The sequence below is a fragment of the Python bivittatus genome, unplaced genomic scaffold (assembly GCF_059951505.1).
Source record: "Python bivittatus isolate LINGU-HERP-01145 unplaced genomic scaffold, Pbiv_v1 ctg000180_np1212, whole genome shotgun sequence".
Classification (NCBI taxonomy): Eukaryota; Metazoa; Chordata; class Lepidosauria; order Squamata; family Pythonidae; genus Python; species Python bivittatus.
The window spans coordinates 6924541-6947007 of NW_028277047.1; the positions used below are offsets into that span (position 1 = coordinate 6924541).

General features: G+C 46.5%; 1 protein-coding gene across 9 annotated transcripts in view; it reads left to right on the forward strand.

Moving 5' to 3' along the window:
* NRXN2 (neurexin 2) overlaps positions 1 to 22467 on the forward strand; it is a 318520-nt gene that overhangs the window by 20277 nt on the left and 275776 nt on the right. For all 9 annotated transcript variants that reach the window (XM_088137492.1, XM_088137483.1, XM_088137489.1 and 6 more), the window contains exon 2: positions 12017 to 13146. In XM_088137492.1, the coding sequence (XP_087993618.1) occupies positions 12432 to 13146 (715 nt within the window). In that variant the 5' untranslated portion in view covers positions 12017 to 12431. The remainder of the gene's footprint in view (positions 1 to 12016; positions 13147 to 22467) is intronic.

The window sequence follows — 22467 nt, forward strand, 5'->3', positions numbered from 1 at the left end:
TTGGCTGCCAGGTCAGGCTTGGAAAAGGCAGTTTGTTTGCCTTTGGTTATGGCTGTTCTGATTGGGGATGCAGGGATTGTGGCTGTGTGTATCTGGCAGGTATTGGAGTGGGAAAGGTTGAGTTAAGGAAGGTGAGGGGGCTTGGGGGCTTTGAAGGTTGTAAGGTAGGAACCTGGAAACTCAGTCCTGAGCTATGTCCCATATGCACTTGGCCAATTCACACAACATTCTAAACATAAACCCAGTTCAATAAAAACACAATTGATACGTTCACATGCGATACTGTACCTAGCCACCCCATGATGGCCAAAAGTCACAGCACAAAAGAGGCAGTGTGGGACCGTGGTGAAGGTGCTGGACTAGGGGTAGGGAGACCCGGGTTAGGGTTAGGGTCTAACGAAAGCTCCCTGGGGGACTTTGCACCGCTCTCTCCCAACCTGATCACAGGTTGTTGTTGAGAAAAGTAGAAGGGAGTGATAGGTACACCACCGTGACCTCATGAATGAAAAGTGGGATATAAATCTAATAAGCACATGAATGTTAAGAGAATGGCTGGAGTTCCCATAATATGGGAATCTAACTACCAGCTCAGCTGGGTTTTACGAGTAGAGATGTAAAAAAAGACAAATCGGCCATATTCACACCACATTCTTGCCCAGGTTATTGAATGTAGAACTACACGTGCAGCACGTACCCCCAATACAATGCCTGCACACAATGCACAGTGAGACCGTTGTAGTGGTGAAAGTGCTGGCCTAGAAACCAGCAGACAGTGAGCTCTGGCCTGAAAGCTGGATGGGGGACTCTGGGCTCATCCTAACCCACTTCACAGGGTTGTTGTTGTGGGGAAAATAGGAGGCAGGAATATGAGGTATGTTCTCCACCTTGAGTTGACCAAATTAAAAAAAGATGTGATAAAAATAACATTAACAACAACAAAATAATACATAGGGCTATAAAGTACCCAGACAGGCAAAGTTTGCAGAATTCACTGAAATACAAAACAATCAAGGCTGCATCTAAGTAGTTACAGCCACTCCATGTTTGCTTTTGTGCAAGCACTGCCCCTGAGCATGGGCAGAGTGTCTTTTCCACTCAGGCACAATATTCTAGCATCCCCCACCCCATTTGTAATGGGGAGGGTTGACCCCTCACTTTCCCACCTGCCTAGCCTCTTTCCACCACCCTCTTTCACTTAACCTTCAGCTCTGTCCTTAAGGAGCTGTCCGCGTGACAGTAATGAGGATGCTGATCGATTATGTGGCTGTTCTAATCACTCCGCTTATTGCATTAATGAGTTATTTTTTGCTCCTGTATCTGCATTTTCTATTGTGGTCACGTCTCCATAGAGATTCTGGGGTTGGCTTGTCCAGTTGAGGTCTCAGCCCCGGGTCTAATTCTTAAAATGAGGATGGGAGGAATAATACGTATGTGTATGCACGCGGGCTTACCTGCAGCCACGTAAATATACTGTATTTCGGGGAAATGTGAAGGATTCCACAAATAGAGGCACCAGCTCTGAAACCTTGCTTTCACTTACAGTAATGTTGGTGCAAAGCTTACAAACTCATCTGCCTGTCTGGAAGTTGAAAGTTAGGACAATAGATGCTATATATTTTTTACTGTATGTTCTGAACGTATTGCATATTTTTAAACTGACTTACGAAAATAGAGTATGTGAGCCACTCAGAGTTGGGATCGATTGCAACGGTGTATAAGCCCTGTAAATCAGCCGGGCAGTCGATCAATCAATCAAATTCAGGATAAATCACATTCCAGTTCTGCCTGCTCTTATGATTCTCTTGCCTGCAGAGCTTTAGCAGAAAAGGGAGCCTCCCATCTGATTGCCATTACTTTATTAAGGCCAATATTTTGTTATTTATACGCGACATTTCATCCTGACATTCCCATGGGGGCTCCAAGGGGCATCCATAAAAATTTTTCTCTCTCTCTCTTGCCTCTCTCTTTTTAGTCTTTGCAGAACCACTCCTGTAATGTAGGCTAGGGCAGTGTTTCTCAACCTTGGGAACTTTAAGATGTGTAGTGCGGCTCTGTTAAGCTAGAATGCCAAACTAAGATTAGTGAGGACTATGATCCACATTCAACTCACCTAAGCTTTGATGTTCTCTCTCAGTTGAACCTACTTCACAGGATCGTTGTCAAGATAAATACGGGGATTAATGTAGAGATGATTGTATTGAGTCTGGGCAGAGCCCACTTCTTATGAGGAAGAGATTACAGGGTAACTTTGCACCAAGCAGGTTTTCTCAGCCCCACCTACCTTACAGGGTGGTTGTTCTGGAGGCCAAATAAAGGAGAACCTCCCTTGGCACCCTGCGCTCTCATATGAAAGGTGCAGTATAAATGCAACAGATAAATGAAATAAATGACAGAGAACCACTACGTGTTAGGAGTTTTACGCATTCCTATTTATCTCTGTTGTTGCTCAGTCATTAAGTCGTGTCCAACTCTTCGTGACCCTGTGAACCGAATCGCGCCAGGCCTTCCTGTCCTTCACTGCCTCCCGGAGTTTGCTCACTTTCATGCTCATTGCTTCCGTGTATTTATCTATATACCTTTACAAAACAATATAACCAACCAAGGACAAAAAAGGAGAGAATGGTAAAAGTGAAATCAGGGGAAATGAAATGCAGGTGGGGTGGGCAGTGATAATTAGTCGTGAATAGTGGCCATTCACAAAGAACAACAGCCCTAGAGAGCAACAATGGACAAGTGGCAGAGTTAAATGTTCTTCATGCTCTCACTTAGCCATTGGCACAACATGCTAAGCCAGGCTAAAACAGAGTTAATTTGTGGTTCATTGTGTTGTGGAGGACACAGACATTGTCTTTAACACATTGTGTTAAGCAGATTCTGTGACTACAGTCGTCGTGTTTCGTTAGCTAAGTGTATTGTGTGAACCTGGCCAGTGAGTGATCTACATTGCAGCGTCATGGCAAGAGGAAAACAGACTATTCTGTGGATAATATTATGACCTACATATAAAAAGCCAACTATTTGGTAAGTGTTGCACAGAGATTAAAAAGTAAAAATAAATTTGTGGTCCGACTTACAGTGTATCTGAGTGCTTTTGAGGTAGGGCTGGGGTACAAAAGTAAAAATAAAACAGTATTTTTTAAAGAAAGAGGTGGGGGAAACCTGGTTCATAAATCATGATGAGAACAGATAGAGCAAGATTATTGGAAGAATTTGCCTCTTCGAGAGCAGAATCTAGTGGCATCTTAAAAGATTTGCCAATTTATTATGGCATTAATTATGTGTGTGTGGTCAAAGGTGTTTACTAGATGCAGTAAAATATGGTCCTGATTTTTTGGAGGGGGGGAATAGTTAAAGGAGAAGAGAAAAGAAACTGCAATGCAAGAGGTACAGACAGTGATAATTACCTTATTTATAGTGGCTATTAACAAAGCAGTTGTTAGGTGTGATCCAGGTTTCCTTGCACTGATGGGCTGATTAATGAGAAGCCTCAGATTCAGCTTAAACCATGGGAAATCATGCTTGGCCATCTAATCAATTCAGCCTTTTCACAATTAAATTGTTCTTTTTAATTTTTCTGCTTGGGGGTTAATTTGAGGTCAGTGATAGACTGGGTTCACACAACACATAACCTATTCCAAACTGAGATGGTGGAGTGTGTGGTTCAGGGGTGGTGGGAATCCAGCCGTCTGTCTTAGCGCATTGTGTGAACTAGCCAATCATTTAAGCCCAAATACTGTTTATTGTTTGGGCATCACATCCTTTGTGGCATGCAGGAATTACAATTTGTTAACCTGGGTAAAGGGTGTTGTGTGAACCTGGCTGGCCTGTCTGCCTCGTGAAGGGTGGGAAGAGGTGAGCCTGGATTTCTCCTCTCCCCTTTGGGTAGGGAAGGAGATCCTGGTGGGTCCAGATAGCGATGGGGCACTTGGCATTCTCCAAGTGGGGGAAGGCAAAATTTGGGTAAGACATGGAGACTTTAAGGCCTGGGACCAGGGGTGTCCCCAAGATATGGTAAAAAAAAGTCAAGATGGCAGTTGCAATGGTGTGATCAAAGCTCTGCCTGCTTTCATGAGCACCGTGGCCGCCACCTTGACCCTCAGAAATCCCTGCCTGGGTCTATAAAACATACGATCTCCTTCAAGGAGACTTCACAGACATGTCTGAGTAGTTTCCTTGCAACAAAACAGAAGCGGTCCCCTTGGCTTCCTTTGGGATGTCTTCTGACTTCCCAGTCTAGCCCTCAACCTTGGGATAACCTGGTGGTCTCTCATCTAAGGGGTAAGGAGGCTGGTTTTGCTTTCCAGGACCACCCCCGGAAACGATCGGAGGTTGACTGGGCACCTCTTGCCTTCCTTCTCTGCATCTCTGTTCCCTGCTGGCTCTCGTGGGCAAAGCTGCTGTTGCCTTGTTTGTACCACTGTCGCCAGCGCCGTGGCAGGTGACGGCAGGTGTTATTAATAGCTTCAGGCCAGCTGCTGGCAAGCTCTCAGCCGCTCCCTCCCTGCCCAGGTTCAAGGACCAACCAGCTCCTTGGCGCCAGGGCTCACCTGCTCCAGGGGGCGTGAATAAGGATTACCATTGCTGTTATGATTAGGATCAAATTGTTGGGCAGGTAAAAAGTGGAGTCGAGTGCAACTCCTGGAGACTTTGTTTGCAGGCGGAGATCTTGTAGGGGGCTTTTCTTGGCAACAGCGCGAAAAGAGCTTGCCATTACTTCCTTCGAAGATGGTTTTTTGACATCCCAGCCTGGCCTTTAGCTTTGGGAGTTCCTAGTGGTCTCCCATCCAAGTCCTATTCAAGCCACATCCTTAGCTTTAGATCAATCAAGTCTTAGAAATAAAAAGGGATATAAATGCAGTGGGTTAGATAAAATAAAGTACAGTGGTACCTCAGGTTACGAACACCTCTGTTAATGAACTTTTCGGGTTACGACCAGCTCCAGCCGCAAAAATTTACCTTGGTTTGCGAACTCCGCCTCGGGTTACGAACCGGATCCGCGGCCATTTTCCCTGCTGCCACGCGGTCGCGGCTTCCTGTGGGCGAGATCGCGGTAGCAAGGAGACGTTCGGTGAGGCTTGTGATGTGTTTTGTGGCGTTTTGGAAGGTTTTTGGTGTGCTTGTCATAAGGTTCATACATTGAACCTTATGAGGAAATTTGCTTCGGGTTGCTACCAGAGTCACGGAACGGATTAAGTTCGTAACCCGAGGTACCACTGTAGATTGAAAATAAAGTGATGTCTCCCATGAGTTTGGCTGGACTCCTGCTGACTATGCAGACATATCAACATTGTTTGGTTGGCATATGTATAAAAGTGGTTTGCTCTTTTCCTAAGTCTTTCCAGGCCCAGGATTTCCTGGTGGTCTCCCATCCAATCAGCCAAGGTTGGGCAGATGCTGTCTGGCTGCAAGGTGGGGTGCCTGATGCCCAAAGTAGAGTGAGGAAGAGGAATGGAAATATGGCAGTATTGTTAGCTAAGCCAAAGGGGGTGGCATTTCTTAAGTCCTGGGAAACAAGATAACATTCGGAAGTGGCTCAGGCAGGCCCCTCCCTGATTCACTGGGGTATAATGAGGAGGAGGAGGTCCAGACAATCAGACTTGCAAGATTTTGTCACTATAGCCAGAATCTTATTACTGTATACAGAAGTAATTTTAGACTTCCTGTGGAGTTGATTTCCTGATCTGGTCTACTTAGTGGGCTGAGTTTAGTGGGCAAAGGAGTTGCCAAGGTGGGTGGGCCGAGGCTGGGTGCACTGCAGTTGTGGGCTCTGCTGCTGATTTGAAGAGAAAAACAATCAAGAGAAAAATCAGATTGGTAGGAGCTCATTGATTTCTTATGCCTAGTTCCTTTGAATTACTGTTCCTAGCATTCCAGGGGGAATGGTGGGAATTACAGTCATAATCCATTGGGAGGGTACCAGCTTCGGGTAAGCAAATCTAGCTGGCTAAACAGAGATATTTTCCCCAAAGGTCCAAATTGGGGAGTGTGGAATAGCAACAGCAACGAGGAAATAGCTCCTAATCTGAACAGAGCTCCTCTTGCACACCTACAAGTAGTTCTCATTTAGCAACCACAGTTGGGACTGGCAACTCAGTCATTAAGCAAAGCAGTCACCAAGTGAAACTGCGACTGTGCTTATGGTCTTCAGCTTTCCTTTGCTTTACAGACCTGCGAAGGTCATAAATGCAAGGATTGGTTGCAAAGTTACTTTTTCATCACCGTCGTAACTGCGAGTGGTTGCTAAACGAGGCAGTCACTAAATGAGGACTACCTGTACTTGCCCTCAGTGCTGCGCCTTCACACAGCATGCATAATCTGGTTACCAAATGTTATGGCTTCATGCAATACACTAAGCAGTAAGCCATCAAAGGGGCTGGACTGTACAGCCTGTGAAGCCACCAAGATCATTCTTAACCAAGAAGGAGTGGGTGCATGCATCTGCTAGGATGTTTACTTGACCCGGTTTAGCATATTAGACAAACATAGAGGCCCTGTTTTCCATGAATCACTAGACAAGGTAGCTTCCAAATCCACAGAAATAAACAAACACACTTTGGTTTGTTTGACATGGGTCAGTGGGAGAGTGGGACTAGCAAAAAGTCAACCAGCCCCCCAGGGATTAAATTTAGTTCAAAACAGGCCCAGTCTTCATAATGTTAAATTATGCCCAGTTGGTCACATGTGGAAACACCAAAAATCAGTTTATTGCCCAGTTGCCATACTTAGTCCTCCAAAAAAATGAGCAGGAGAGAAAGAGCGGCCTCTCAGAGTGCACCTCTCTAACCCTGATTGGCTACAATGGCGAAGCCACACCTATTGCTTGGCTTCTTGGCCAATAAGGAAGGGCTGGTGATGTCATGAAGCCTAGCCAGTACACTGCTGGTGCAAAGGCTGATGGGATATTGAGGTTTGTTTCTGGAGAAAGTAGGCGGGGCCTCTGTTTCCAAAATGGCATCATTTGGCTCAGTCAGTGGGATTGTGTGGGGGGCAAGATTTGAGGGGGTTAATGGTTGACCTTGCTAAGCATATTATGGTATATGAGCCCAGCCCTGCACTTCTAGCATGTCAACTTGCTGGCTGGGGGATTCTGGGAGTTGAAGTCCACACATCTTCAAGTCGCCAAGGTTGAGAAACACTGGTTTAGAGGTTAGTGTGTTGTGTGAAGCCAGCCATTCATGCATTCATGCATGCAGATGCACTACTTCACCCCAGCTGTAGTGAAAAACCAAGCACTCTTTTCAAGGGTGGTTGGTTTGGAGATTCTGGTGGGGAATTTCTGCTTCAGTGGGGAGAATCTTTGGGGGATTTCTAGTTCAAGCTCCAATGGAGCCCCATTTTGGAACACTCCCCCCTCCCTCCCCAATTTCCCTCATGGTGTTTTCACCACTGAGCTGCCTTACCTGAGCCTCTCCCTTCTTGGGGTTGCTGGGGAAAGTGGCTTCAGTTGGCCGTTTCTGTACAATGCCCGTAACTAAGTTAGTGAAGGCCTATTCGCACAACCCATGAAACTCAAGTAGTGTTAACTTTGGGGAGATGATTTTGTGATTCTGCATGTTAGCTGAACCTGCCCCGTCTTGCTTAGTTTCTAAATTGGTGTCTTGCACCCAAATTATAAATGAATTAATCCAGTCACCAAATGAAATGGTTTGGGAGTGAACTCCGCCTGATAGGAAAGTGGTCCTAGTGTGAGCAAGCATGAGAAGAAGCATCAATCTTTGATCACTGGGCTTGTGCAGGTGTGGAAACTGACTGGAAAACATGGCCCCTTTTGCAACAGAAACCGCCTGCATTTTTCCTGGCCATATGCTGGTTTGCTCACCCTTCCCTCCAGCAGGGCACGTTCTTAGGTTACCATTGGGCAGGAAATGAACCTTCCTGGATTTTGCCAGGGAACCCATCTGCTGCTCTTGCTGTTCTTGGCCAGCCAGCTGTGTTCACACATCCTGGTTAACCAGGGTAACACAGATTCTAGCGGCTGCAGTGGCTCTTGTGAACATTGGTTAGTTGGGGCCAGGCTTTGTTTTTTCTCTGATTTAGGAGCATGGGTGTCAGAACATGCGGCAGAGCCTATAGGATGGTTGTGTTGGCTGCCAATTACGTATTTATTGTGGTGTTACTGTTATTGCATGTTTTAAACTGTTGTTTGCCACCCAGAGTTACAATGTTGAGGTGGGCAGCCATATAAATTGTAATAAATAAACTAACTCAGCCCCATTGAATGAATTGGGTAACCCAGTTTATCCATCCCGCTATAATAAATCGTACTAATAAAGTACTGCAAAGGCAGTTGTCGAGATGGCGGGTGGGCCACCTAGGGAGGCAGAGAAGTGGTGGGGAGAGCAGAAGAAGGCTGTTCACACTTGTCTTCACAGGCTGTGGTGACACTCCTAAGGTGACACAGCAGCACCCGATGCTGAGGTAGTCTGTCAGAACCACAGGAGTGGGAGACGGAGGTTCCGTGATGGAAGCGACGCCATCGAGGATGTGCTAGCCACTGATGGGGGTCAAGGCTCCAATGGTGCTGCAGTGCCCCCAGGAAAAAACCTTGCAGTGGGTTTGGTGATGCCCATCCCTGGAACTCACTGCTGCAACAGTCAATGTGGTTTCAATGCCTTGAGCTGTAAATTAACCACATAAACTTGTTCACAAAGCACACTCAACTTGGGTTAATGAACCGCAGCTTCTTGGTCTAGATAACATGCGATGGCCAAATAAACAAGCCAGATGTCGGCTTAATAGGATGGAAGTTTTTTGTGGAACTTTGGGAAGTTTTCTTAATACTTATGTCCTCCCAAAGCCTTGAGTGCCTTCCAGATTTTTTTGAGGTAAGAAATCCCAGCATCATCATCCCTGACAGTTGGGCCTTCCCTGAGCACAGCAGCCTTCCCCCACATCGGCTGGGGGATTAACTCTAGGCTAAAACCTCTTTTGGAATGCTTGATGACTTTTAATTCTGTTGATTGGTTTGGTTCACATGTTGCTGGAAATCTGCACCAGACAAGTTGCGTCTTTCAATTTGACCTCTTCCACAGGGTTGTTGTGAGAGGTAACATGGTGCATTGGAGGAATGTGTAAACTACTTTGGGCTAATCTGGAGGGGTATCAGTGGATCAGCTAAATGAAACTTCCTATGAGCGCTAGAGCATTGGATTTCAGACAGACAGGTTTTCCCAGCCAGGTTGGGGCAGCCCTGGTGGAGTCCATGTTCTTTTGCTGCTGGAAATCACTTTTCTATTTTGGTGGAGCATTGATTAGACATTTACAGTATCTTGGCAGAGGCAGCCTTACTTTTGTATGATTTGATGCATTTTTGAGAAATGCATTTGTAGGGTGCCCCATCTCTGCAGGGTTAGCTAGTGATGATAATAACGCAATGATAAGGCTAGTGATAGTAATAATAACGATGATCATAATATGAATGCAGTTTGCTTTTGAGAAAGGTGCATTGCGAGCTGTAGGAAATGCTTCTGTGCATTTTTGGAGCATTAAGTAGAGGCTGGCTCCCAAATTAATGACCTGTGACAAATTGACCAATTTGGGGTTTGCAAGACGTTGGAGTTATAAACTTATCGAATGGCCTGAGTTTGGATAACATGCTTAACCTGGTCTGATGAAGTGTGTTGTATGCATCCAGCCAAAGAGTTTAAACTTTGCAATACTTGACTGGGGTAAAGAAGAGGGAAAATGTATATGTTTTTAACTAGAGGGAGGCAATCTTCAACTTTGGATCCTCTGCAGCCTTTCAAAAATATTTGTGTATGTGGTTTGGTGGGGGGAGGATTGGGTTGCAGGGAACTCAGACTTCAATTCAGACTTTGCAGGTGTGGGTTTTAATTTGATTGGCTAATTAGAAGCCGAATGTTAATTAGGCTCATTAACCAATGAGCTGCGGCAGACAAGGATTTATAAATAACCCCGCCGTGCAGATCATTTGCATGATGCCGCATCGCTCGCCATTGCCATGGAAACTGACCCCTCCCCAATGTTCAAAGGGGCCCCCACTGGGACTTAGAGCAGCCTTGTAGTGGCAACTACAAACACCATAATCTCTGCCCATCATAGCTCTGGATGAGTGGAGCTGTAACCCCAGTGCATCTCAAGGATGCTAAAATGGGAAAAATTGCTTTTGGAATTTGGAACTGGAGTTTTTTAGAGGCAGATCTGCTCTTTCACTCTTTGGACTGGTAGCCTGTGTTCCTTTGAACTGGTTTTTGTCACCAGCTATGCTATGCTTCTAGTCCCTGGGAACAGAAATGCAGGTTTTTTTCCTTCCTAAAGATTTTTCTGTAATAGTTGTAAGTGGCTCGAGAGCCCTGTTAACTAGAAAGAAACATAGATCTACTCCTGCTGTTGTGGCTGTGGATGATGGGAATTGAAATCAGGTACATCTGGAGCTGGCACCAGGTTTAAATAGAGCAGGTGCTGACAGGTGGCAGAGACCTTTCAAAAAAAGGAAAATCTCATTCAGAAAATGGCATTGGGGGGCAGGAGTGGAACCCTCACGTATGGGATGCTTTGGGAGCCATAAGCTGGGGCATCTTCTTCCCCCCTCCCCACCCCAAAGGTGTCTTTGCTCTGGCTCCTTACACCACCTCTCTGTTCCCACTCCCTTGCTATAAATAATCAGGCTCTTAGGAAGTAACAAGATGCAAAGCCGCTCTCCCTTCCTGAGCAGCAGGCGTTGCGGGGAGGGCTGGAAATAAATTGCATCTTTGACAGTCAGTTACAAGGGTAATCATTCCAAAAAAGCAATTTGATGGGGATGAAATTTGCATTGCATTAGCACACGGAATGGCATTGGAGGGTCCCGATCCTGCTCAGATGGGGTGGGAGGATGGAGGGGCGTGCATGAAGTTGGCAGTGCTGGAGAATGTGGACAGTTCCTTCTCCCAAGCTCAGGGAGGCAGATTCCTGGGGGGGGGGAATCACATTTTAATTTGGAAATTGACATGTTTCTAGTCCTCATGGCTGAAGAAACACTCTTTGCTAAACAGGTTATACTTGTTGCGATCTCCAAAGCCAGAAGAGATTATGTGCTTTATTTGTCCCCATGAGCAAAACACAAAATACGCACACATTCCCACTCTTAAAAAACAGTAGAATAGCTGCTTTCATACAACAGTCCTCACTTGGTTACTGAATAATTCCATTTTCTATATTTGCACAATACAGTGAGTCACCAAATGGGCTTGGCTGGTATAGGAAATGAAACTGGAAAAAATGTGACAGGAGTTAACCTTAATCTACTTCAGTGTGTTGTGTGAATGCAACTGTTAGTTTCATAGCTGATACTAAATGGAATCCTAGGGTTGGAAGGGACCGTGGAGGTTGTCTAGTCCAACCCCCTGCCCAAGGCAGGAGTCCTCATACCATCTTGGACTAATGGTCGTCCAGTCTTTTCTTGAAAACCTCCAGCGATGGAGCACCCACAACTCTGGGAGGCCAGCTGTTCCACTGCTTAATAGTTCTCACTATCAGGAAATTCCTCCTTATTTCCATGTTGGACCAGATTAAGCATTTGTGAACAAAGGCTTTCTGTCAGCTGGAGAATCTGGCTTTACTTGGTGCAGAATTTTGTGTCGCTTCTTGTTCCCTACTCACCTTTCATTTTTTAAACTTGGGCTGCTGTATATATGAAATACACATTTGTACAAAACCAGGGAAGAGGGTGCGAACTCCTCAAATTTGTCCTTCTCTTCTCTGGCATCATCCCCATGCTTTGGACAACAACTCTTGCCAGGGTCAGCTAGCAGGATGGGAATTGTAGAGAGAAAATCCTTTTCTAGGGATGGGGATCTGAGTGGGCTGGAAACCAAGCCTCAGTTTTTGGGCACTAAGATTGGAAGCTCTACAGTTGAGGCTGAAGGGTGTTCTTATCTGCCACCATCCAAAGAAAGAGCTGATTATTTCAAACAAATTGATTACAAAATAGGAATGCAATGTCTGAGTACTAGTTTTCTTTCTCTCCCTCCCTTTCACAAATCTACTTTTCTTTTTTTTCCCATTCTCTTTCCAGATCTGAGTGTCTTACGATGCGCATTCCAGGCTGAGCTCAGAGCGGACCTGGAGGGCTTTCCCTCCAGCGGATCTTGAGGAATTATTGGCAGCAAGGAGCAACCTTCCCCTTTGGGGGTGAAACTCTGTGCAGCTTGCCCCAGTCTGCAGTGAACGAAGATGCTGTATGCCAGTCTGTGAGAGCCACCTTCCCTCTTGGGAAGGGGACCGACGCAAAGGACCTCTGTGGCCCTCTTCTACACAAGAATCTGTTCCCTTCCTTCCGCAGCCCCCGTAGGCTCTTTTGTCTAAGGGGGAAGCCTCAGTTCCTCCAAATCTTGGACTGCCCTTCCCCCCTGCAGAATTTTGCTCTCCTCCTGTCTCATGAGGATTTGAGGGCATCCCCAAGGGGGCCCCCGGTAGACAGTGGGCCTACCATGGCAAGGCCGGTCTGTTTGCTGGTGCCTCTGGCGTTACTGGTGGGCTTGGTCCTGGGCCCTGGTGCTGGGGGAGCAGCCTTGGAGTTTGGGGGTGCACCGGGGCAGTGGGCTCGCTACGCTCGGTGGGATGCCAGTTCCTCCGGTGAGCTAAGCTTCAGCCTCAAGACCAACGTGTCCCGCGCTCTAGTCTTGTACCTGGACGACGGGGGCAACTGTGACTTCCTGGAACTGTTGATCTTGGAGGGTCGTTTCCGTTTGCGTTTCACCATCTCCTGCGCTGAGCCAGCCAGCTTGCACCTTGAGACCCCCATCAATGACGACCGTTGGCACATGGTGCTCTTGACCCGCAATTACCGGGAAACCATGCTGGTGGTGGATGGCGAGGCCCGGGTCGCCGAAGTCAAGTCAAAGCGGCGGGACATGGCAGTGGAGAGCGATCTCTTTGTCGGCGGCATCCCACCGGACGTCCGCCTGTCGGCCCTGACACTCAGCACTGTCAAGTACGAGATGCCCTTTCGTGGGATGGTGGCAAACCTCAAAGTGGGGGACATGCCCCCAGCCCTCTTGGGTAGCCAAGGCATCCGCAGCGACATGGAATATCTGTGTGCCAAGCAGAACCCCTGTGTCAATGGTGGGATTTGCACCGTGGTCAACAGTGAGGTGCAGTGTGATTGCCGCCTGACTGGCTTCCAGGGCAAGTTTTGCAGTGAAGGTAAGAGGCCCAGCGGCGATTCCCCGCTCTCAGAGCTCCAGCAGCCCAGTGGTGAAAAGAGGCCAGTGAGAGCAGAGGCTGCCGCTTGGCGGGAGCTGCTCAAACGGGTTTGTGGGTTTGTGGTTCGGCATATCATGGGAACCCAGTGTCATCTTGCCATGCTGGGCAAAGCAGCCCTCACATCGGCTGTTCTCTGTTGGGGCATCAGCTGTGGTGTGATCAGAGCTGTTGTGTTAAGGTTACCTGGGTTGACCATGTTGTGTGAACCCAACCACTGAAAGACTGCTCTGTTTACTATTCTGGGTTTTTTATCTGTCTCAGTTGGGTTGTAAACACAGACTAGCAGCCTCCCTTTTCTCTTCTATACAACACTTGGCACATTGTAAAGGATGCCGCATAATAGAAAGAGGTTGTAATAATCACCACCCATGACTTGGGGGTCGGAAGCAGCTTGGCTCCCATTTTCTCACCTTCCCCGACTCTCATCCTTTCCTGTTCTGTAACTAGTGAAAAAACACCCACTTTCTCTGTGCTAGGAATGCTTTAAATGAAATACAGGTATGTTCCTGATGTTGCAGGGAAATGGTGATGTCATTGCTATGCTTCTGGTGGCAGCAGTGATTTTGAAAATCTTGGGTCCAGTTTTCATCCCTTGAATGGAACAGCAGATGCCAGTCCAACCTCTTGCTCTCTACTTCTTTTGAATCAGGTTTAATCTTCTGAAAAATGTGTTGCAAAACCCGTTGCTTATGCTTGCTCACTTCAAATCTGGAGAGTCTTTCTCCCACACTCACTGACTGTGAGTCAGATTACTTCTCAGGGCTATTCCTCTTCTCCTATTCCTGAAACCCTCACTTCCTGAGGTTTTTCTTGCCTCTCTTTCCATTCCTTTCCTTCCAAGGTTCTAGTCCTCACTGTTTTTCCCTTTCTTTTGTCAACCTCACACCAAGAACAATCACGCTTTGAAAGAAAACCAGTCTAATCTGGTTTCTTTTCCTTTGTGAAAGAAAGAGTTACAGGGACTTTGTTTGTAGAATATTCCTTGTCTGGAGGCCACCCCAATCTAGTTTGGGATCTAGTTGTTGTATTCATTTCCCACAATGCCCCTGACCTAGCACCATTTCAGGGGACTGTGGGAAACTACAGTGGTGCCTGGTTCAAAACACAGTGCTATGGGGGATGTTGCTAACACTGCCTGAAGCCCAAGGAAGTTCAGGGGGGGAGCGGGGGCAGACTTTCAGCCATGCCCGGAGCTGAACGCCTTTTTGCAACAGCTTCCTTTTCCCACCTGGGGCTGGACTCCTGACTTTGCATGCCCCCCGCCCTCCTGAATTCTCCCCTACTATGGGTTGCCATTCTGTGCTGCTGGAATCTCTCTCCCCATTTTCCCCACCTTTTAATTTGCTTTAAATTTGTCGAGGGGCTTATAAGCAATAAATAGCCCCCCGGCTTTTTCTTATTCTTTTTGTATCTAGTGTGTAAGGAATGATCCTAATATCGGTGCAAGTCAAGGAAGCAGAAGCCCACAGGCAAAGTTGTTCCCCAGCCATGCACAATTTACTGTTTCTGAATGCATCTGCTGCTCTGGCTGAGCTCCAGGGTGGGAAAGCTGGTGGGTGGAGTGATAGGAAGCCCCCCAGGGGGGAATTGCCCCCCTTTAGCTCCCTGCGCAGGTCTCAGGGATGTTTCTTGGAAAAAGGGGAATGAATTCCAGTGCTGATCTTTGGGTTATTGAACAGTGGAAGAAACACATTCGGGGGTCTCAGAGGTACGGTAGTGTTGTGGTTATGATGAGAATGAGGATAAGTTCAGCTAGGTGGCAGCACGGGGCCGATCCTGTCTGGGCATGGAAGCTGGTCAAAAAACGGCCCAGCAAAAGGTGATCGCAAACTCCCTCCATAATGTTGCCTGGAAGACGTCACGGATGTACGTCCACAGCACAAGCTGGGCCTTCACTTTTATGTTTGGACTGTCATTTTCATTGATGCTGTTTTTGTTTAATTCCTGTTCGTTTCTCTTTTCCAGTTGCTGACCCCCATTTGTGTTCTCTGTAGGAGGACAGACCCACAACCTGGCCCCTCTTGCTCCTTGTGTGGGTTGGGTTCATACCACCTGCTTAGTCAGATTGGGGCAAGATCTGAGCAGCTGCCTGTGAACCGCGTGATCAGCTGAGTTAGGGTTAACCTTGGCTTGGTTTTGGGTGGTGTAATGTTATGCAGGCCCCACCCATTTCATACTTTAAGGTACAATGAAAAGAGAGAAAATGGGTCAGTTCACTACCCAGTCAAGGAGGTTGTGTGAATGCAGTCTTTGACCCCGTAACTCTGCACTTTTCACCTTGACTTTCATGGTGATGTGTCCCTTTTTCAGCCCTCACCGCACCCTGCGTCAAGGTATGTGAAATCTGTTTGAGGGCCATAAAACCAGGGAGAAAAGAGATGTTTCTGGTTACAAATGGTGGTCCTGGAGAAAACAAGGTCAGTGGACTTGCTTCAAGCCAATGCCTCAGGGTTCCCCAAACTACAGGCCTCTGGGTCTAGCCACCATTTTTAATTTCCCATAATGCCTTTGGTATATAGCGTTCCTCCAGGGCATTGTAGGAGATCACTGTGGTCAGGAAGCCTGGCTCTTCAGAACTGCTTGAGGGGATTCTTGCTGCCTGCGATATCCCTGAGGGCCACTCAGCTGACAAGAGGCCTCAGGAGCCTTGATCCCTACCAGTCCGGATCCAGTTTTTCTCATTTGCAGGAGCCACCATTATTTATTCAGAGCTCCTTTAAAAAAGCTCCTTGAAAGGTTTAAGTCATAAAAAAGCAAACCCTGAGATGGATGATTGGATTCACAGATTGCACTAAGTTTGTTTAAACACAGTTTGTGCAAAAAGCCCCAGTTGGTCAGATTTGTAGGCAGAAACCATAGTTTGTAAACCATAGTTTACAAATCCCCCTTGGGGATCCCATGGGGAGCCTGTGCGATGATTATACTAGGTTTAGATGGATGTTCTCCCACAATCTTGCTTTTATTTATTTTTTAAAGTTTTTAACGGTTGTGACATTGTTTAATTGTTGTATGCCGCCCAGAGTCATGTTCAGTGAGATGGATGGCCATATAAATTTGTTAAATAAATAAATGATGGTTATGTTCATGGAAGTAAATTAAGTAAGTAAATAATGATGGCTTAGCACAATATGTGAATCATGGTTTGGCTCATATAGCCTTCTAAATCCAGATCGCAAAAAGATAATGGCTATATTCATGCAACATGCATTGGTATAACTCCCACCCTACAGTTGTTCCGGAAGTTGTTAAAAACACGGCTCTGCTCCCAGGCCTGGGGTTAGACTGGATGCTTGAGCCCTTGTTTAGTTTTGCTGGTTTGGGGTACATTTGATGGTTGCAGTCCTCTGGATGCATTGTTTTTTATTGTTTGGTTTTCTTTTTCTCTCTGCTGTCCAAAGTCTTTTTGGGAATTGGGTGGTCTCCAAATCAAATCAAATAAAAATAAATAAAATGCAAGACCCCAACAAATAAAAGCATACTCTGGCTTAATGTGACAGCAACATACTAAGGTGACATGCTAAAGAACAACCTACCCAATTGTTTTAGCTTATTCTAATGTGTTGTGTGAACCCAGCAAAAGTATATCACACCTTGCTTCACTCCAAAAAGGTTTGTGATTGCAGCCCCAGAATCCCTAGTTTGTCCAGGTCTTACACTTTCATTCCAACTGAGGAACATGATTAGTCTTTCAACGCTGGGCAGGGGGATTGGCCTACTTAAATTAAAATGTAACTTGATTGAATTTTAAATTTAAGCTTAAATGAAAATGGTGTTAATTAAATACAGTTAAGATGAGGTAGCAGCTGCATTTTTTCCCACGTGCTATACTTGGGGAGTGCTAACCTTGGTTAGGCTTTTTAGTGCATTGTGTCAACCCAGCTCATTTGGTTAGATGATGATTCACTGGATTGTGCAACCTCAGGAGAGGAGTTAATTCAGGAACCGAGTTAACTCGGAAGCTCTTCCTGTAGACATGAAGATGAGACTTCTTGATTCCTGCTGGCTGTTCTCCATCGATCTATCAGTATAACATGCCTCGAGCCCCTCTGACCCAACTTGTCTTCTACCTTTTTGTTCTTGGAGCTGCTGGCAGCAATGTTAGAAACTCCATAGCAATGAGACACTCTCAGTTTACATAACTCCTCTGCAAGCATTCCCCTTGTCTCGCACCAGACGCTGAATTTTGCCCGCTGACGTCAAGAGCATCCTCCTGGCTTCTCATTCACACACAGATACACAACACAACACCCACAAGAAGGCGCTTTGGCTAGGCCCACTCACAGGCTACCTGTTGTGTGGGGAGAGAGAGGCTGACACACAGACTGTGGTGCCGACCGGCCAAGTCAGTTGCTGGGGAGAAGGCTTGGCGATGGTGCCGCCGTCAGCGCTCTCGTGGCAGTGGTGGATACTTCAGCCAGCTGACTCCTTGGTGGCTGGGATGATTGACAGCTGGGTGGATGTTGCCTGGGCTTGTTGCTGTGGAAACGCCAGTCTGGCTGGCTGATGGATTTAGAATAGGATACATGATTCCTGAATGACATAGCAGGCAGGGGGCATTTTGGGAGACAGACAGAAGGATTTATGGAGGAGAAGGACATCAAGCTTGTTTCTGGATGGCTGGGGACGAAGCACTGCTGGCACTGTCTGCATGAGTGGTTCATTTTTGGAATAATGGAGCACCCTGTGGTATGTGTGAGGTCTGTCTGCAAGCTTAGCTTTTGTTCCTTTAAGTGTCCCGAGACTCTGTTTCTCAGTCACTCGTGATGTAAGGGATAGGCACTCAGCACATGTTTTGAAGCCATTCAGTCTTGAAATATTCCGCTGCCCTCCCACCAACAGCCCCACACCACACTGCCCCCACTCCACATGAACCCTCTGGGGTTGAGTTCATGCAGCACCCTTAATTATGTCAGTGAGAGCCCTGGCAGCTGCACTCACATACGTTAAGCTTGATTAGTTTTAATCTTGGGCTTTCTTGTTTGCTTAGCGCGCTGGCTGGTTTATGATTCAGTGGCCGCATTCCTACGACAGCCTCGATATAGTGAGATGGGTGGTGTGTAGATTTGATTTTTAAGTAAATAAATAAATAAATAAAATAAAATTTTTAGCCAGGTCAATGAAAATCTTAGCAGCTATATTTGCAATATACACTAAAGCTTGTTAGTGTTAATCGTGTGCGATTTTATACAGCTTAGTATATTGTGCAAAGCCAGCAGCTTTGGACAGTTTAATTATTCTGCATAGTGTGCAAATCCAGAAAATTGGGTTAATTCATTAACCAAGTTAAGTATGTTGTGTGAACCCAGCCACAGAGTAAGAAAGAGGTGAGAAATGAGTTTCAAAAGCATGCCTATCTATGCAGGACAGTGGTTGGGGTGTAGGATGACCCCGGTTCAAATCCTTGCTCAGCCATGAACGTCACTGGCTGGGTTCGCACAACGTGCTACACAAGCCTAAAATAGAGTGGGTAATTTGTGGTCCAGCGTATTGTTGGAATCCAGCCCTTGTCTTGTCTTAGCAGGCTTTGTGAAGCAGGTCATCACATTAATCCAGAATAAGTTTTTTTTTATTTGGGTGTTGTATATTATACAAACATAGCAGTCATGTTTGGATAACTCAGGTTTACTGTTTAGTGCATGGTGTGACTCAAATCACTGAGTGACTTTGAACCAGCCACTCTCTTTAGATTTGTGGCACAAGTAAAAGGGGTAGAGAATTGGATATGCAAACCGAAGCACTTCGGAGTACAGTAAATGTGAATAATGTAAATAACAATGAGGACCGGTATCTTGAAAGCAGAAATCATGTTTGTGTAGCCCTTCAAAGTCTTCCATTTTAGTTGCTCTCCTTACAAGAACCTGGGCTGAGATTTGGCCTAAGGGTTTCTCCATTTGTAACTGCCTGTTCGTGAGCTGTATGTTGTGCCCTAAGAGAGGGGTACGGTCTTGTCAAAAGGAACTCTGTGGCCTTGCAATTCTGTGCATTCCCCACCTCCCCAAAAGACCAGTGGTTTTATGCATCCCCCCATGCTAGATCAGCAACTGGGCAATGTTGGCACTCCCTTGTCTCACAAATGCCAATTTGGGCATCCCACCGGCACTGCCCATATTTAAACTAGCAGCCTCGGGTTAGATCCTTTACAAGCTTGTACATGAATCTGAGCGAAGGAGGCGGCGATGGAGGCAGGCATGGGAAAAGTTGGGATCACTGCTTGTTGGAGGAAGGGGTGCCTTCTGCAAGCACCCCCACCCCACCCCACCAGAATTGCCTGTGACGGAAGAATGGCTGGCTACCCCCTTGTACTTGGGATCCATCAACAAGGTTTTCTCAAAGCAGAAACACAACTCCATTTCTGCAGGATTTTGTTAGATTTACACCCAAATTGTTTCTAATAGTCCAGGAATTTGGTTTTTGAACAACAGGAGTATCATTATGTGTGTGGCCCACACGCATAAATACACACATACAGTGGCTGGTTTGCATGAGGCACTTGGCTAATCTAAAGTAGATTAGGAGAATCTGAATGGAAGGATTGGAAGGAATATTAGAAGTCATCTAGTCTGACCCCCTCCTGCTCAGTGCAGGAATCTGCCATTACAGCATTCTGACTTCTTAAATCTCTCCAGTGAAGGAGAATCTACCACCTTCCAAGGCAGCCTTTTCCACTGTTGGCTGGAAAGCCTGTGGTTTGCTGCATTGTGGAAAATTTAGCCCTTGTTCTAACATACTGTGTGAACCAGGCCACCATTTTAAGCCAAATGATGTGTGGGCAGAGCATATTCGATAAACATAGCTGTTAGGCTTTAGTAAGCTGGGTGTAGCATTCACACAACCTCTAAAAACAGTGGCTGAGTTCTCACCATATGTTGATGAACAAGTTACTCCAACCTATTTTAGTGTGGTGCGTTGTGCAACTGCAGCTGATTATAAAATAGGGATCCTCAGCTGGGCATCTTTTATTTTTTTTAATAGTGAATCTGGTTGCAGTTTTTATGTGTTATGAGTGTAAGAAAGGTATTGCAATGAATTCTGAGTTTGCAAAGCCAGTTTGGTAAACACCAGCCTGTTGTTTCTCTCAGGAAGTTACAATCAATAGGAGGAGAAGGACTTGCCTTAAACCTCTGATACCAGAAATCTTTAACCATGTGGGCACATTTGGAATTTCGAGACCATGTTGTAGGCACTCTCACAGAATGGCTTCTGGGCGTCCAAACAGCTGCCACATAGGAGTAAGTTCCAACTTAGGGATCATTAAGAAAGGGGTTGAAAATAAAATTGTCAGTGCTGTAATGCTCTTAAGCAAATATATTATACTTTTATAAATGGGAATACCACATACAGTTCTGGTCCGAACACTTGAAAGATGTAACAGACTGGAAGAAATTCATAGAATAATAGAGTTGGAGGGAACCACAGAGATCATCTAGTTCAGCCCTCTGCAATGTATAGGAAAACCAATTAAACCATCTTTGAGAAATGGCTGTCTAAACTCTTCTTAAAAATCTTCAGGGATCCATATTGATCCAACATCTATAAATAGATCAGAGGGCTTGAACACCTTCCTGTGAGAATCTTTGGGGCTTTTTACCTTGGAAAAAAGGAGGTGGGATGTGTGTGTCACAACTGAGGTATATAAAATCATGCACAGCCTGGAGAAAAGGGATAGAGAGAAGGTTTTCTTCCTCTCTCCAAACTTAGGAGCATGGTCATCCAGTGAAACCTGCTGAAAGTAGATCTAGAACAGACACAAGGAAATGCTTCTCCACATAGCATGTCACTAACCTGTGGAATCCCTTGACACAAGTTGAAGATTTGGTGATGACCATAACTTGGGTGGGATTGAAGACTCAGTGTGACCTCCAGGTTGGGAGCACCAGGCCTCAGACCCCGGTTATATGGGAACAGTGGCAGGACAGGGTCATGTCTCCATGTTCTACTTGCAAGCCCCCCCAGAGGCCTCTGGTTGGCTGCTGTGGAAAGAAAAAAGTTGAACTAAGATGGGTCTTTGGACTGATCCAGAAGACCTATCCTTACATTCTAGTCTTATTTATTTATTTTTATTTATTTAATAGACTTGTCCCCGCCCATCTCCCAACAACGGGGGACTCTGGGCGGCTAACAACAAACTAAAATCAGAAATACATAATTAAAAGTTATAAAAACCAAACTTACAAAGATAAAAAGGCTAAAAAATCCAAGAGGCCGGTAGAGGCCACACCAGGCTGCTAAGGGGCCAGCCAACCCCATTTCTGATATCCTCCCTCCCAGCCCCAGGCCAGATGGCAGAGCCAGGTCTTCAAAACCCTCCAAAAGGCCTGGAGTGAGGGGGCCTGTCTCACCTCCGGGGGCAAGATGTTCCAAAGGGCGGGGGCTACAGCAGAGAAGGCCCACCTTCTGGACCCCACTAATCGAAGTTCTTTTACCGAGGGGATCCGGAGCATGCCCTCTCTGTGAGATCGGGTGGGACGGGTTGAAATCGTGGGGGCGAGGCGGTCCTTCAGGTAACCTGGCCCCATGCCATGTAGGGCTTTAAAGGTGATAACCAACACCTTGAATTGGACCCGGAAGCAAACTGGCACCCAATGCAGCTCACGGAGCAAAGGTGTTATATGGGTCCTTCGGGCCCCCAAAATAGCCTGCACAGCTGCATTCTGGACCAGCTGAAGCCTCCGGATACTCTTCAAGGGTAGCCCCATGTAGAGCGCATTGCAGTAGTCTGTCTGGGAGATAACAAGGGTATGAGTGACTGTTCGAAGGGCATCCCGAACCAGGAAAGAGCGTAACTGGTGCACAACCCGAAGCTGTGCAAAAGCCCTCCTGGCCACGGCTGCCACCTGCTCTTCAAGCAGGAGCCATGAGTCCAGGAGGACCCCCAAATTACGCACTGGGTCTGTCTGGGGCAGTGCCACCCCATCCAAGACCAACAATGACAATGTCCCGGATACAGAGGAGCCATTGACCCATAGCCACTCCATCTTGCCAGGGTTCAGCTGGAGCCTGTTGTTCCCCATCCAGAGCCTTACAGCCTCCAGGCACTGCGCGAGGGCGGTCACGGCATCACTTACCTCACCAGGGATGGAGATATATAGTTGAGTATCATCAGCATACTGATGATACCTCATCCCATGATGACGGATGATCTCGCCCAGTGGTTTCATGTAGATGTTGAAAAGGAGCAGAGAGAGAACCGAACCCTGCGGCGCTCCACAAAGGAGGAAGGGGGTGGGACCTCTCGCTCCCTATCACCACCGATTGGGATCG